We start from the raw sequence: 18,814 nt of genomic DNA, 5'->3' as shown, positions 1-18,814 counted from the left end.
AATAAATATAAATGCTGTTTGCTGGTTTGGTTGGTGGTGTATAAATGCTGGTGAAGAAAAATATATCTTAAATTGGTAGAAGCTGATAATTGGAAAAAGAAATTTCACAAAAACAAGGATAACCGAAGTACGAAGACTTTCAGTGGTGATTAGAATATATATAGTGGAAAACAGTTCATTTAGGCATTCAGTGAAAGAAAGGTACAAAATTTTGTTAATATAATTTAGTTAGTATTATAACAATTTCAATTTTGAAGATAGTTTGTTTAAATTTAACATTGTCTATAGAATTTAATTAGTTTTATAAGAACATCAATTTAAAGATAGTTTATTTTAAATTTACATTGGCTAGGTTAGATATATATGTGTGTTTCATAATAGTTATAATAAAGATAATTTAAAAAAGTACTTACAAGCTAATTCTTTGAGAACCGCGATAAAAACCCTATATTATTAAAAATACTCATTGCTCATCATTCAAACAAAAAAAACACATCATAACAATATATATATATATATATATATATATATATATATATATATATATATATATATATTGTTATGATGTATTATTTGTGAATGATGAGCAATGAGTGTATATATATATATATATATATATATATATATATATATATATATATATAGGGTTTTTATCGCGGTTCTCAAAGAATTAGCTTGTAAGCACTTTTTGAAATTATCTTTATTATATCTATTATGAAACAGACATATATATCTAACATAACCAATGTAAAATTTAAAATAAACTATCTTTAAATTTAAAATTCTTATGAAACTAATTAAATTATATAGATAATGTAAATTTTAAACAATCTATCTTTAAAATTGAAATTCTTATGATACTAACTAAATTATATTAACAAAATTTTGTACTTTTCTTTCACTGAATGCCTAAATAAAATCTTCTCCAAAATAAAGATTTTAATCACCACTCAATGTCTTCGTTCTCAGCCTCGGTTATCCTTGTTTTTGTGAAATTACTTTTTCCAGTTATCACCTTCCACCAATTTAAAATATTTTTCTTCTTAACAGCATTTATATATATTCTTCTTTTCAATATACCAATATCCAATCACCAAATATATTATATAATTTTAATTTTCAATTGATACTTCCTTCCATTATCCAATTACCATTTTTACATAACATAATTTTTAATCTTCAATAATATTATCTTTATACTGTTTCTTAATCTTCATTGAACTTATTATATTGAACATCTGGACCTTCTGACTGACTATCTTGAACGTATTGAACAACTGACTTCACTAACTAAATGTCTCTGTCTTCTAACTAACTTTCTTACTAACTGACTGGCCCCATAGTAACTGTCACTGATAACTCGAATCCAAATCACCGGGTATTTATATCTTTTTCCATGTTCCAGAATCATCTGGCAAGAAATCCTATTAGAGTTGTTCCATTTCCTCCATATGAATGTTCTCGAAACAGTATATGTTCGATTATGTCCATAGACATAACCATCTTCGAGAACGTTCTACCGTAAACAAAGGTTAAATTCTGTATTCTAGAGAATTCCTTTCTTTTCTATCGAGAATTTTGTTGACATTTAGGCTTTTCAGATCAGAATATAAACTTAAATCAGTAACTTAAACACTCTAATTTAATAAACTACACAACATATTATTATAACCCCACTTATATTCGTAATTATTAATTTCTGTAACTTATGACACTTATTCAAGTAGGTATATCTGGTTGCCTAATCACATGGCTCACTTAAATATATTTACAACAATATAATTATTAAAATAAAACTTTGTACACTTATTATATGCTAATTTCTTAAGAATACCCTCATATAAATAATTTTTATAAAATTCTCTAGTATATAACTTATAAATTAATTTTTTAAACACTATTTTTCCTCCTCCTACGTCCAATATCATTTCAATATATATATATATATATATATATATATATATATATATATATATATATATATATATATATATATATATATATATATATATATATATATATATATATATCAATTTATGAATTCAGTTTTTGAAATATAAAAATCACTTCGCCTTTAAACCCTTAACAAACATTAGTAAATTACTAATGTTTGTATTTTGAGAACGATTTCCGAAGTGGAAATTGAAACGTCAATAAACGTACTTTAACCTTTAATTGTGGCTTATTCCCATTTAAATAGTAATTATCAACTCTTGAAATTAACACTACGAGGCGGATAAAATCCTTTGAAATGTAAGATTTCCGAAAGCTGCTGAAGATCTTTTTAACTTACAAAGAAATCTATCACATGTAAAATACCGGAATGCGAGTTATCTAGGGTATTTTATAGAGTAGAAAAATAAAATTACCTACTATCCATAATGAAAGCGAAAGTTAAAAGGGAAATACACCTAGAGAGAATAAATACTCGTAATTGTAGGTCACGTAAACGTAAGTGTAAGGGAAAGGATGAGGTAGCTGGTTAGGTAATTTAAAACTAGACTCTCACCCTCCTACATTTGGTAGATAAAAAATAGATACAACTCTCGAAGGACCAGCGACCAATAGGTGGCAACATTGAGGATTATTAATAGTGGAGTAAATAGTAAAATTAAAAAAAGAATGATTAAAATAAGATTTCCGGTAGAAATATTTTTATTTTATTATTTACATAAATAAATAGCAGTCTCGGAATTGCCAACAAATCACCCTTTTGAATGATAAAAAAAACATAAATGTTCAAATAAACTGTTCTTAAAATACACAACTGTTTAAACTAAATAAACGCGATTTATAGAGCAAAACAGTTAAGTTGTATATCCGGCAAATCTGTAAATTTTTCGGACCGGCATTTACGAAATATTGGCACAAAAACTGTCGATTTTGCTGCCATAGGTCAATGCTAACTTACGGAGCTATTGCTTGGGTACCAAAAGTGCTACAAGCAACAGCGATTAACAAACTAAACCATATTCAGCGGATGGCTTGCATAAATATAACAGGTGCCATTAAAACAACACCAACTGCTGCAATGGAGTTGATCATTGGCATCACGCCTCTAGATATATATGTCAAAGAGGTGACGCTAGTGACAATGATGCGACTGCGCTCAGCTGGTGCAAACCTTGATGTAGGAATGGGACAATTGAGAACTCGTTTCTGGCGAGAAGAGTTGGATGCGTTACCACTTCTACAGGCAGGCTGCGACTCAATTGAACCAAAGTTTGTCTTTAACAAACCCTACAAAATTGAAACAGGACAGTATATGGAGACAAACGTGGCAAATGCCTATTGCATATACACCGATGGCTCCAAAATGAAAGAAGGCTCAGGATGCGGGATATACTCCAGATCACTGAACCTAAGAATAAAGTGGGGTATGGTCAAAAATGCCAGCGTAGTTCAGACAGAACTGACTGGTATCTCCATAGCCGCAAAAGAGAGAACCCAAAAAGGTATAGCAGGTAAAACTATAATCATCTGCACAGATAGCAGACAAGCGCTACTAACCTTGAATAGACCACGTGTCACATCAGATTTAGTAATGGAGTGTCACAAGTCACTAACCCAAGCTTCGGATTGTAATACCATCATCCTGAGGTGGGTTAAAGGACACAATAGGAATAAAGGCAACCGCATTGCTGACCAATTAGCTAGGAAGGCGGCAGGCCTAAGACTCTTAGGACCTGGGGATCTTTTTGGTTGGTCAACTACAACAATCGCGGAAATTGTCAAATGTCACTCCCATGCGCAAACCGTAAAAAGATGGGAAGAAGGGAAAGGATGCAAACTTGCCAGGGTAACACTAAGTAACCTTGAAGAGTCAACATCTAAGAAGTACTTGGGAATGACCAGGAAAAACCTACGTTTGGCAGTTGGTTTTTTAACTGGTCATTGTCAACTAAGCAAACACCTCCATACACTGGGGCTAGCAGACACACCTCTATGTAGGAAGTGTGAACGAGAAGAAACGAAACTGTAGAGCATGTCCTATGTGAATGCCCAGAGTTATCGTTAATACGAGAGTACGCGTGGGTCAATTGTGGCCTAAGTGCTGTGAAACTTAACTCGCCCTCCCTACTCTACAGATACAGAACTGTCGATATTCTTCTGTATTAAAGAATAATTTCAGGTACTTACATATTATTAGGTATTCATACTAACACTAAATTTAATTCAGTTACCTATTTAATAAAATAAAATGAACTTGCTTGAAATCTGCGTCTATTTGAGAAGCGTGAGATGAACTATTTACTTGGTTCTATTTGAGAAGTTAAAAAGGGAGTTTCGACTTGCGTGCTTCTATTTGAGAAGACAAATCCGAAGTAAGTTATGGGTAGTTTGGTTTGAATGTGAAAAACTGACAGTCGCCGGGGATACGAAACAGCATGAAGAAGGCATGTCGTGCTGATCCTAGGTTTTTAATTTAGGGAGATGGAAAATTGAAATAATTTAATTAATATTATTTATTTATTAAACAAATTATTGTAGAAAAGACAATTAATTTTCTACAGTAAGAGAGTGGACACTGGTTGAGAAAAATGGAAAAGGTAGGTTATGAAAAGGAACAAATAGTTTTGTCGCAGATTATGAATGTTCAAGTAATAAACTATTTTACGTATTTTTTTTAATTTAAACCTTAAATCTAATTATTTTTTAGTTCTGTAAGGGAAAATCATACTTTTTACAGAACTTTTGATGTCTTTTTTGCAAATATTGTCTTAATTTACCAATTCAAATAAAGATTTAAAAGAACTCTATGATTTTTATAATAAGTTCAGACCCAATAACCGTCAAAAAACTTTTTCCTGCCGATGATACTCCATCTTTTTTTCGTCCCCTTTTTGATAGCCCCGTTACCAATATCAATATATTATGAAATTCACCGGGGAGTGTATATTCAGTTCTCTTGACTTTTCCTCTCCATTTACAATAAAATACGTCTGTCTAGTCAGCATAATCGAGTTGTAAAGATAAATGAATTTAGTTAGGAACAATCTTTTTTTCCGTTTTGATTAATGTGTCTGAAAAAAGTAAGTGATTGGGTTTTCGGCGAAACATCTGGGACAGAAAGATTTTTTGTGGATTTTGGAAAAACAAAGCATAATCAAGCTTGACTTGCTGAAATAGGCTGTTTAATTGACCATGATACAAAAGTATTAAATCGCCAACAAAAAAACGAAAATACTCAAAAAGAATTATGAAGTGTTATTATTTCATTACTTCATTAGTTAGAGTAGTGAAGGCGAAGTTTCAAGGATAGATGCAGTTTATACTTTATAATAAATTTATAGAATTGCTAAAACTATTAAATGGCGTAGTGATAAGGTGATTAATAATAATAAATTGTCGTCAATAGTAATAGTTCGCGATCTAAAACTATGTCTTCCGGATGTTTCGTATGTGATTGCCGCGAATATTCCCAAAATACGTTGTGGCAATGTGGACAAGTCTGATTATGATGCCTGAAATAAAATCAAAAAAGTGTTAATGAACAGTAAACAGAATAAATGAGAGGGAGACATTATGACATTATTTTTTCTTCAGAAGAAGTAAGAACTGATGCTGACAGAATGCGCCAGGAGCACTTGTAGCTAATGCTTCTAACATAAAGTACGAATTTTCTTGAGATTAGCGATAAGAGACAAACGTCTTCTATAAGAAATAAACAAGGAGTTTAAGGTTAAGTTAACAAGGAGAAAAACAACGAACAAATAGCAATAGTATTTGCAAACTATCTTGAAAGTGTTTTTTCAACCATATCGACGAAATAACCGATACATTTTTTGTATTTCATTTTGAGTTATTCTTGTTTCTTAGTAACAGGTACTTTTCAGCTCAATTTAGCGTTTAGTGTCAAACCCAGGTATTTAGCCGTGTTGACAACACCAGAAGAGATTAACCAATTCTTTACGAATATAAACCCTGTTCATTTTACAAATTCTCAATCGTCAATAGAACCACGTGTAAGCCAAACAGGGTCGCACTGATATACGACCTATGTATCATATGATTTTTAAAAATATTTACTTTTGAAACTGTTAGTGTAAGAATTTCTTGAAATTTAATCATTATATTACAATTAAACTAAACTCTAAAAAATAACACGACCAGTCAATAACTTAACAATAACTATAACATAAATATAACACAATATATTAACTTAAAAATCAACACGATACAATTTGAATTTAAAATGCTGGCAAGTTGGGATCTGTAACATGAGAATCTGTCTCGCTTAAGGTAATAAATTATATTTAATAGCCTCTTGACGAATGAGACGGCGAATATCAACACGTGCTCATGTTTACTGATGGGAATTTGGTAAACGAATGAACTTTAGCAGATATTATATCGAAATCAATAGGAAACACTGAGCATGACATAAACTACTACCTTATCAGGCTACCTAGAAGGTCTAGTTCGTTCTTTATGGACCCAATATGCATACACAAATTAAAAAATTCCTTATGTGTTGACTACTATGGTTTTAACAGTAAAATTATTAAGGCATCTCTAGATATAATTATTGAACCGCTCACAATAATATTTAACAAATGTATTAACGAGGGTTACTCAGCTGTATTAACTAGGCCTGATGTATTTAAAATATCAAAAGTAATTCCACTTCATAAAAAAGGAAATAAAAATGCTCCAGACAATTACAGACCTATTATCATAGTACCAATAATAAGCAAAATTTTTGAAATCTTAATTAGAGATCGTATAAAAAATTATTTGGATAACAAATCAATTATATCTAGCTCTCAGTTTGGTTTTAGAAAATAATACTTAACAACTAAAGCTTTATTCGAAGTAATAGAACATATTGTTCACGGTCTTGATGCAGGTGAACCTACTAATGGATTAATGCGTGACCTTACAAAAGCTTTTGATTGTGTGGATATTAAAACACTATTGTTAAAATTGGAGTACTATGTAATAATGGGTACCATACACGACCTTTTAAAATCATATCTTACATTAAGAACACAGATTATTGCATTTAATAATCAAGAATCTAATCCTTTACCAGTTTCAACCGGGATCAGTTTTGGGACCTCTGTTATTCTTGATATATATAAATGATTTACCAAGTGAGTTGGAAAACACCAACTGTGTTCTTTTTGCAGATGACACAAGCTTATTATGTAGAGGTAAAACTGATTACAGTCAGTTTAGAAAAATCTAAATCCTGGTTTAACTGTAACAGACTTAAGTTAAACGACCAGAAAACCCAGACAATAGTATTTAGTTCCGATAGATGGGTTAAACCATCTGAACCAATAAAGTTACTAGGTATTACTATGGATACAAGGTTGAACTGGTCGCACAATATTGAAGGATTGTGTAAGAAGCTCGCCTCACAGATTTTTGCCATGCACAGATTCTCTACTTCTCTGAGTCGAGATATTCTTAGGTCAGTTTATTTTGGAATGGTTCATAGTATCCTAAAATATTGCATATTTCTTTGGGGAAACTTGTCCTATGCATATAAAATTTTCGCGACGCCCTGGGACGTCGCTGCGTTGTCCCAGTGGCGTCGTGTGTCAGCGCGGACTTTTAATACAGAAAATATATTTATTTGACTTTAAGTGAGTATAAAATATATGTATTAATAAATAAATCAAATAAAAATATAACATAAAGTAGATAGACCCTTGAATTATCAAAAATTGTTCAATTCGAAAATTATCCGGTCGGCTCCCCTCCCCCGTGTTCCCTGCTGTCGTGCGTTTTATCTCATTTAGCCAAGCTTTTGTTTTGTTTTATTTCGCGCGGGGATTTTTTGCTATCAACAGTGGATACTTATATTCAAATGAATAGAAAATCAAAACTAAGGCTTCAAGTGTAAAATGGACACTTTTTGTCATACATAGAGAAGCCTTAGCAGCAAAGAACGTTACACCTGAATTAAGTGTTGTGATGGATAGCATTATTAAAGTGCTGAACTACCCTAAAACACGACCCGTGAAATCAAGACTTTTCCATAAACTTTCTGAAGAAATGAGCGCCGAGGACACCTCTTTAATTTATTATTGCAACTCTCGTTGGCTGTCCAAACGCAACGTACTAGCATATCTACTGTATCTACATACAGAATCACATGATAATGCGTAAAACTTTACTAATTCAGAGATTATAATAAAATTAGCTCTCTGTGACATATTTAAGAAATTTAATGATCTTAATAAGTCTCTGCAGAGAAACAATACTTATATCCTGCAATTGGCAGATAAAATTACTGGGTTTCAGAAGAAGTTGCTCTTATGGAAGAGAAAATCAAGAAATTAACTGTTTCCCTGCTTTACAAGGTATTCTACAAGAAATATCGATAGAAATCTTTGATCCTTCTTTAAAAAATATGTTTACCCAACACATGTTTTCACCGAGCGAACACTTTGAGAAATATTTTCCCGAAAATATGGAGGAATATGACTGGGTCAGAAATCAGAAAAATTTTCCTTTCATCCACGCCATCGACACTTTCAACAGAGGAAGAAAAACAACTGACAGAACAGCCAAGTTCTTTGCATTTTGGAGCTCACTTTCTCATGAATATCATGCCATCAGCACTGCTGCATTAAAGGTTTTATTACTATTTGCGACTTCGTACTTGTGCGAAACGAGCTTTTCTGCAGTTGAAGTAATTAAAAACAAGTACAGATTAAACATAAACTTAGAAAAAGTAATGAGAGTGCCAATTTCTAAACTGAAGCCCCGGTTTCATAAGCTGTGCTCAAAAAAGCAAGCACATTCCTCTTAACTTTTAATAAAACATTTATATTATTAATATTATGTGTTCTTGTATTATTTCTAGTTATTTCCTTTGTTATTGTTCCTCTAGTTCTTTCTCGATAAACGGAAAGTATTTAAACCATCTAAGATATGCAGATGACGTAGTACTAATAGCCGACAGCTGGAAAGAACTGAAGACGATGATCGATGAGCTTCATACGGAATCCATAAAAAAAGGACTGAAAATGAAGCTGAGTAAAACTAAGCTAATGTCGAATAAAGATGATCAACCGACGATAACCATCCAAGGAACAAAAGTGGAACATGTAGAAGAATACATATATCTGGGTCAGAATATCAAGGTAAACAAAGAAAACCAAACTACCGAAATAAGCAGACGAGTAAGAATGGGATGGGCCGCATTTGGAAAACTCTCATACATACTGAAAGACAAAAAGATACCCCAAAACCTTCGAACCAAAGTGTTCGATTCTTGTATCCTTCCCGTTCTCACTTACGGAGCTCAAACCTGGACATTCACAAAAAAGAACATGGACAAGATTCGAAAAACTCAGCGAGCCATGGAACAACAGATGCTTGGTATCTCACTAATAGATCGGCAAACGAACCAAGCAATCCGGAACAAAACAAAAATAAAGGACGCCGCGAACCAAGCAGCTAAATTAAAATGGAAATGGGCTGGACACAACGAACGTCTCGAAGATGGTAGATGGAACAAAGAAGTCGGAAACTGGCGACCGTACGATGCGAAGAGACCAAGAGGAAGACCTCAAATGCGCTGGAGCGACGACATCAAAAGAGTCGCAGGACCAATGTGGAAACGCCTAGCGCACAACAGGGATGAATGGCGAGAAATGGGAGAGGCCTTTATTCGACAATTCGGATAGAAAAAGGGCTATAAAAAAAAATTTCCTTTGTAGGTGTACATAAGTCATTTTTAGGCAAACGTAGCTACAACATTTTGTTCTGAAACTAGCAGGTCTTTAGTGTATACGAGATATAGACCAGGTCCCAGTACACTTACCTGTGATACCGCTGCACTAATTTTCCTTAGTTCAGAATAAGCATCTTTCTACTTAATCCTGAAGTTTTCTGTGACCAATATTAAATTAAGATCTTTGAGTATTGGGTAGGAAGGGCCATTCGGAAGGGGAACACGTTTTGTAACAAAGTATTTTTGTAATTGTGGTACATAAAATAACGTAATCTGGTTTAGGAACTGATGGGATTGTTTTTATGTGTAGTTCTGGTTTGACTTTATCCTGCAGCAAGTTCCAAGTTTATAGTATTATTATAGTAGATGAAGATTCTAGCCACGTAGGAATTTAAGAGATCTTGTTTAAGTTGCAACATGATGAGGTAATCGCATATATCTGCAAGACTGAAAAAATTTATTGTGTCACAAGAAAGGAACTTCTGGCGAAGGCAGTAAGTGACCTTAAAATAAATTATCAACAAGAATCTAACTAATTTTGTTAAATTTGAAGAAGTTTAATTAAAGTTGGTACTTAGAAGCATTGAGTACAGCGCAGTTAACCTTTCTGAACACTGACCTTGCTTGCAGTTGAAAAAAATATCGTACGTATTTCAATTATATATTACCTTTGTAGAAATATTTATTTCAATAAAATTTTAATATCCTTAGCTTGCCAGACCTTTTGAATAACTCTAAAAAAACTTACCTCGTCAACTCTCCCAGTCTAGACAACGGATCAAAAGTTTGGCTCAACCTTTTCTTATTCTCTTCCCCCATCTTCGCTAACTCCGTTTAAGTCACCTCCATACCACAACCTCACTAACAAATTAAAGCTCTACGATCAAAATACCGAATCACAAAACCATAATATATAAACTTTAGATAAATTCCAATAACAAAAGAAATAACGATCGAAAACTTTGGATGGAAGTCACAATCACAACCACGTTTCCCGACGAAAACAATCTCACGTGCGCACAATCTTACGTCACGATTGTTCTAAGTTGGAACCTCCGAAGCAACTGCGATCACTCTGACGTTTACTAGACTTAGTAGACATCTAGTGGCCATTGACCTGAGAAGAGCGTAAGTAAGGTCGTTCTTTTCTTTTACTCACAAAACAGTTGAGCGCCGTCTGCATTTTCATTCATTTGTTCCTGCGACGACTCGATTATGTATTGTACACGGTGTCAGTCGAGGGACGCTTATCTGTTTCTCTGCACTTACGAGTACGAGTCGGTTGTTGGCTCAGCTCGATAATTGTGATTTATCAAGCTTTTTAATAGTTTTTTAATTGCTCTCACTTTGATTCCTCTTAATAATATAATAAATAGATGCTTATGTGGTACTTGGAATAACGAGTGGGACTTCTTATGTTAACAGTTGAATATATAAACGTTTTTTATAGTATATAAATTATGTGGTTACGTTTTTTAATACTTTAGTGGTGAGCTACGTATATTTCTGGACTTAGAAGACTTGAATGGACGACGGGGAATATCAGGACCTGAAACAAAAGAATTTATTAGTCTACTTAATTGTTTCCTACTTCAAAGCATAAGCAGTTTTTAGTATATGCAACTAGATTACCTACAAGCATATGTCAGGCTTATACCGGTTAAACAATCAGGATATTATAAAAATGTATATCCATATTATATAAATCAATAAATATAAATCAATTTTTTGAAACGGTTTCTAAAGGTCTTTCTAAATGGTCTCTATTGATTACAAAAGTACCCGCTAAGTAACCTTAGTCATTAACATTTCTTTTTTGGCAAGGTGGGTTAGATACGCAGAGTCTCATCATCCACTTCTAGTATTTTACAATATTACTATAAGCGAATAATAAAAATGAACCTATCAACATAGGGATACAGAGTTATAATTGGTTTCAAATGAGTGTAGAGTAATAAATCATGAAGTGTCATAAAATTTGCCTGAATTTCGGTGTCGTCATGGGCGTAGGCAAATGGACGGATGTCAACTTCGTCGTCAAAAATTGATGTACCTCAAAATATCATATTTTGGATATTTTGTGATAACCAATTTTATTTAATTTTTCGATTAACTTATTCTTCAAACTCGTATTCCATTATATGGTCATTAAAGCTAATTACATTTTTATTTATAAAAACAAATTCACTTCCTTACTGAACGAATAAAAGCATTAGAAGAAACTAATAAGGGTATGACGCACCTCCTAATATTACTAAGAACTAAAATAAATCAACGCGTAATGAGGTTTTACTTACACTTTCATTATAATCCCTCTTTTATTTTATTATTATCATTCGGCATTCGACATTCGAGTTAGTAATTGTTACTACACCAATTAAACGTACAGTAATATTGTGATATAGAAATAGTGAAAAAGTTATAAAATGGCGACATTTACTCCAAAGAAAAGAGGTGTAAAAAATTCTCCGCTATCTGTTAGTGAAAAAGTTATAATTTTAAATGTATATGATTGCATAAAACACGATCACCCTAGTTTGTCTGTGCAAGAAAGTGTTGAGCGATGTGCCCGAATGACTGGAATTGGACAGTCCACGATTTTTAAATTATTGCGAGAAAGAAAGATATCAGGCCAGTTAAGTCCATGCAAGAGAAAATCAGGAAGACCAATAAAAATCTTAGGTGAAGACACCAAACGTGACATTCGAAGAAAAGTTCATTCGTTTTATTTTAAAAAGGAAATACCCACCCTTGACAAAATACTAATGGAGATAAGCCAAGATAACGATATTCCTTTGATATCCAGAAAACTTTTATGGAAAACTTTAAAAAGTATGAATTTTTCCTGGGAAAAGCACAATCGAAAGGCACTATTACTGGAAAGTGATGAAATCATTTGCTGGAGACGAAAATATTTGAGAACTATAAAACAGTACCGCAGAGAGCACAAGAAAATTTTTTATCTTGATGAGACGTGGATAAACGAAGGTTATATAGTCCAAAAAATGTGGCAAGATAAAAATGTAACAAGTGCTCGCCAAGCTTTCATAGAAGGCCTTTCGACGGGTATTAAAGTGCCTTCGGGAAAAGGGAAGAGGCTTATAATTGCTCACATTGGAAGCGAAGAAGGATTTTTAAAAGAAGGTTTGTTAAGCTTTGAGTCGTGTCGGACGGGAGATTATCATGAGGACATGAATTCGGATGTCTTCGAAGACTACTTCGGGGAAATGTTAAAATTTCTTCCAGTTGATTCGGTCGTGGTTATGGATAATGCAAGCTACCATTCAAGGCGCATAGAGAAGGTACCAACTTCAGCTTGGAGAAAGCAAGAAATTATTAACTGGCTGTCAAATAAAGGTATTCAGTTTGAGACGAATTCAATAAAGAAGGAACTACTAGCCGTAGTAAAACAACATAAATCTCGCTTCATAAAATATGCCGTAGAAGATGTAGCAGAAAAGTATAAAGTAACTGTGCTACGCCTACCGCCATATCATTGCGAATTAAATCCCATAGAACTTATATGGGCACAACTTAAAGGATATGTTGCAAGGCACAATACCACATTTAAAATGAAAGATGTCAAGGTATTGTTTGATCAAGCCATTATGGAAATCACATCAGAAAACTGGCAAAAAGCAATCCAGCATGTTTTAAAAGAGGAAGATAAAATGTGGGAACTGGACAACTTGGTCGATCAGGTGGTTGACCCTATAATTATAACACCAGGGGATGATGACAGTTCTTCGGATGAAGACTATAGTGATGTAGAATTGTAATAACGTATCCAGTAAAGTTTTTGTAGTTTTTGTGAATAAATTGATTTAAAATCCCCACAAGTGTTTCAATATGTAAAGTTCATTCGTGTGTGTTTGTGAGTATTTCCCGATTTCGGTTCGTATATATTTTATTGTTACATTTTATATTTTTTTAATAACACTGTTCTGCTGTATTACATTTTTATTTCCTTTAATATGATTTTTAAGAATGCATATTCTTTTGTCAATTAACCCACTAGCGCGCCTCTGGCTCAGTGTTTATCTGTCGATAACAATGGACTAATCCCTTAAAACAGGGTGATACCTACCTGCTCTTTATGAAACGACAGAATTTTGCAATGCGGACGGAATTTATTGACGGATTATTGACGGATTACCCTGTAGCGCTTTTGAATACTTCATGAGATTTTATTACTCTACACTCATTAGAAATAGATTATAGTTTATTGGGAATATACGGCGTAAATGCTTATGAATTGGTACACAACCAAGATACCTACTTTGTTAAAACGTTTATGCAGTGACTTGAATTCAACAATACGTATAAAAAAAACAAATGACATGGTAGTTGTTAAGTAACTCTGAATAGATGAATGCAATATTAATAATAATAATAACTTTTGAACAGCTAATAAATGATGTGCAACGAATTTTTCAACAAAAAACAATTTGACCTTCATTTTCACTAAACTATTTAATTGAGAGAAATTTCCACAACAAATACAACTTCACAAAATGTTACACGTTAAAAAGAATCAACAATTTTATGTTCTTTTCTAAGCAAACATTCACCAAAACAATCTTACGGAACGCAACATCAATTCCACGTGAAAACGGCCCCTATTAGGGCATTTCCATCCATTACATTTAATTGAGACAAAAAAGTGCCCTGCTATCTACCCCATATATTTTATTCTGAGGTCATATTTTTAACCATACTTTATCTCCTGTCAGTTATACAACATTATACAAAAACATGAGGCCTATGGGCTCAGTGTGTAGGTTTCGTGTTGTCTGCTAATAAGTCGTCAAAAGGTGCTCACATTCCAAAAGCATATATTTGTGAATTCTACGCAATAATAAATCCAGCGGCCCAAGAATAAAAATAATTTTACCTAGAAATTATGGTAATGGTTATATACGAGTGACACGAACAGAGTATTTGCCAGAGGGTAATGGCGTTGTTTCTTGGAAATGATTTTTAAAAGGGTATAAATGCTTCAGGTGGGTGGCAAGTGATTGCCGATGTTGATAACGTTTTAAAAGCGTTAATTTTGATCACATACAGGGACCTACAATAATATTATTTTAATTTTAAGAAATTATAACTTCGCGGAACATTACATTGCTAAAGGTATTCATTATTTTTCCATTGTTTTAAAAGATCTGCAAATACAAAGCTATTGTCCAGTCCCCAATACCTACGGAAACAGGACCACCTATACTAATGGCAGAAATAAGAGCAGCCATAATATCACTAAAAGAAGGGAGAGCTCCAGGACCAAATGTAGTACAGTCTGAATTTCTTAAACTTTTTGATGATGAATCTTTAAGAATACTATGTAAAATCTTCAATAGTATCTATGACACACGCAATATTCCAAAAGATTGGCTAGTTTCAGAATTTATTACGTTACCAAAGAAACAAAGAGCGATACAGTGCTGCGAATATAGCGACCACCAGATTATGTGAGGCGTTAGACAAGGATGTGTACTTTCACCTATATTATTCAACCTATATTCAGAGGAAATATTTAGTGAAGTCTTGGAAAATTTCGAACATGGAATTCTATTAAATGGAGAACGCCTAAACAACATCCGCTATAAACAAAGTAAATGAAGTAAGTGAAAGAATTGGACTACAAGTAAACATATCGAAAACTAAATGTATGGTCATCAGCCAAAATTAAATTAGAGACGTCCAACTGCTTGTCAAGAATACACCAGTGGCCCGAGTAAAACAGTTTACCTGTCTTGGAACAATAGTAAACAAACAATTGGATCACTCATAAATAGTAAAATGTAGAATAGAGAAGGCTAGGAATGCATTCAACAACATGACCAAACTCTTTAATAGCCACAACCTTAATCTTAAAATAAAAGTAAGGCTCCTATGATGTTATATTTTCTCGATATTATACTACGGAGATGAATCCTGACACTCACTGAAGCGATGTAGAAAAAACTTGAAGCCTTCGAGATGTGGCTATACAGAAGAATCCTAATGATATCATAAACGGACAAGATAACCAACGAGGCTGTACTACGAAGAATGGGGAAAGAAAGAGAAGTGATGTATACGATTAAAATGAGGAAGCTGGAATATTTCGGACACATAATGAGAAACGGCACTAAATATAGATCACTGAAAATAATCCTTCACTGCAAAGTATTCGGAAAGCGAGGAATTGGGAGAAGAAGAATATCATCTTTAAAAACCTGAGAAAATGGTTCTCCACAACAACAAATAATCTATTTAAAGCATCAGTTAATAAAATAATTATAGCCAGAATGATCGCCAATAGACGCCAAAAGAAGAAGAAGAATTGTAGACTAATAGTCCGATTGTGCTCGAATTTTGATAGGTGAAATTTGAAGGTGCGTCTTTTGCAACATATGTGTTTGTACAATGCTGTGTAAAGCCACGAATAATTGAGTAAATAAAAAAAAACTTTAAATAACAAAGCTCATTGCAGTTCAATATAAGTATTTATTAAGAAATTTAAAAAGAAAAAAATATATAGGGTGATCCGGTTAAACAACAAAGCTTAACGTATTTCCAGAAAGCAGTAAACAATTTAAATGCCACCATCAGATCAGCTGTATTATGAGAATGGCCACAAACCGTAACGGATGGAGAGGATTAATGAGGGAGGGAGGCCTAAAATTTTGCTGTAGAGCCATAGGATGGATGTATGAATGGATTGTACACATTCACATTTAACTCAGATTTAACTAAAAATCTTGTTTGATCTTGGAATATCTTAGTGACATGTATGATCTCAATAGTTCCTAATAATGAACGGGAAAAATCACATTACACAATCCTCTCTATGCCAAACTTTATCGAAGGTCATATCCAAAAACATTGCAGAGCAGACCTTTTTTCTTCAACTAGTGAAGTTTAAGTAGATTTGAAAATCCACATTGGAAGTCCGAAATAAGTCATCTGATTTCGATGATGATTTTTAACCTTTTAAGCAGATTTGATAATAATTTTCAACCTTTTAAGATTTTATAATAATTTCTATTAAAGATTTTTTTAGCCAGCTAATTTTAAACTCAATTGTTCTGCTCTGTGAAGCTACAGCTTATCTAAAAAGTTTTCACAATCTCTATTGTAGTAGCTAGCGAATACTAACGTAAAATATAATAAACTTTTATTGATAATTTTTCGACTGTTCTAACAACCATTCAAAATTCGTCATTTTGTGTCATGTGGAACAATTTCACCCAATCATGTCAACATTAAACTGATAATTGCATTCAGTGCAATTTTCAATCCCTATGACAACACGATCGAGTTTGACAACTTCATCCAAATAAATTTCAAAATGTCACGTTTCGGCAATGAGAATGTTCAAAGTATAAATGCGCTAATCAAAGAAAACATTCCCAGTAATACAACCTACAGTCACAAACATATTTGGGGAATATTTATGGAATTTTGCTGCGGACGAGAATATGATTTGAATGAAAATTACTGGTCATGGCAATCAGAATTCTATAAAACCCTACTTGAATCTCGATAAAGAACACCACAACAAGATTATAAATATTATGCGTGGTAACAGATCTTCTATAGTAGAGAACAGCAACGAATCTAATGTTAACTTAAATTTTAATAATTTTACTTTCGCTAACTGTACTTTTAATAAATAAATGTTTCGTTATGTTGAGTTATGCTTTTTTTTTTCAAAAAATTATCCGCCAAATATCCCTCGGACATTGATGAATGCCTCATAATTTCATGACAAATTTCTCAAGCTCGTTGCTTGGTAACAGCACTCAGCCTTCGGCTTCGTGCTGTTACCAAGGAACGAGCTTTCGATTGTCATGAAATTATCTCGTCTGTTATCAATGTCCTAGGGATATTACTACTGATAACTAATTCAGCACTCACTGTTTTTAACTGATAAAACGTCATAGAAACGCCACGTTTCCTACTGACAAAACTCCTTCTTGCCCGTGATTTCTCAACGGCAAAATTATGACAGATCCGTCACGAAGGTGTCTGGTAATTCTATTGTTGTCAGTTTGACAAACGTCATTGAGGCGTAATCAATTTTGGACAGATATAATGAATCTAGATGAAAAATTAAGATTTTGATGCCACTCAGGTGAAGAAAGCAAAAAATTGGTTTCGTAAAACGTCCCATTGAACATGTTCGTACGAGTGAGAAATGTTACGCTTGAAAGATGTACTACCATAACAGAACTAGCAAAAATTCTCGAGAATGATTTATACCTTTAACATGTAAAAAGGCAATGGCGAAAACTATAAAGAGTCGTCTGTAAAGTCAATGTGGGATACTACAGCAAAAATGGTACAAGAAAAATATTTTACGGAGTACATAATAAAGATCGACCCTTTCACAGATATATCTTTCAAATGTGCAAGATTGGCCAGAGATACCAAGCAGAGGAAGCTTCAAAGTGTTAAAAAAAAAGAAAACTCGGTTCAAAAGCATTATCCATCGAAGAACTATTAATCATCCAAAGCTACGACAAGGACCCCGATAGAGCATAAAAAAAGTTTTTTCACCTTTGCTCATTTGAACTTGCTTGGAGAGGCAATGAGGCCATAAACTGCAAGATTCACTTTTTATAGAAGGAATTTGATGTTATGGGAGAATTTACGGGCCGAATTAAATACAACAGCATTTTTTCCAAAACAAATCAAGGCGGTTCGAAAAGTTTGGCAAACAGCATATAGCTGGTAAGAAATTCATCAAACAAAAATTTATGCTCAGTTAAATTATTTTTGAAATTACTTAATGGAAAAATGTGGACCAAAGATTTTATCAGACAGACTCTTTCTTTCCATTCACCCCAACTGGAAGGATGGATCTTGGTTCAAAAAATGTCCACTTGGAATCAACACCGTATCTAAGAGGACAAAAATGTCAACTGAAAAAATTGGAATAGACACAAAAAACATGAAAAAACAAACCATTCTCATCGATCTTCAGCTGTGTCAGCCTTGTTCAAGCAAGGTGTTTCTGAACAGGAATTAATTAAATTAACGGGTCACTCAAATGCAAGCTCTCTAAAACCGTACCTGCAACTCGATTCCAGTCACCACCAGAATTTGATCGAAAATCTCAGAACAACAAAAATG

General features: G+C 33.3%; 1 protein-coding gene across 1 annotated transcript in view; it reads right to left on the bottom strand.

Moving 5' to 3' along the window:
* LOC140441466 (uncharacterized) overlaps nucleotides 1-18,814 on the bottom strand; it is a 232,316-nt gene that overhangs the window by 39,847 nt on the left and 173,655 nt on the right. Inside the window, exon 3 of the mRNA XM_072532609.1 lies at nucleotides 10,443-11,243. Coding sequence (XP_072388710.1) covers nucleotides 10,443-10,513 — 71 coding nt within the window. The 5' untranslated portion in view covers nucleotides 10,514-11,243. The remainder of the gene's footprint in view (nucleotides 1-10,442; nucleotides 11,244-18,814) is intronic.

Source organism: Diabrotica undecimpunctata, chromosome 1 (genome assembly GCF_040954645.1).
Source record: "Diabrotica undecimpunctata isolate CICGRU chromosome 1, icDiaUnde3, whole genome shotgun sequence".
Taxonomy (NCBI): Eukaryota; Metazoa; Arthropoda; class Insecta; order Coleoptera; family Chrysomelidae; genus Diabrotica; species Diabrotica undecimpunctata.
This window is presented reverse-complemented; position numbering and strand designations above follow the sequence as displayed.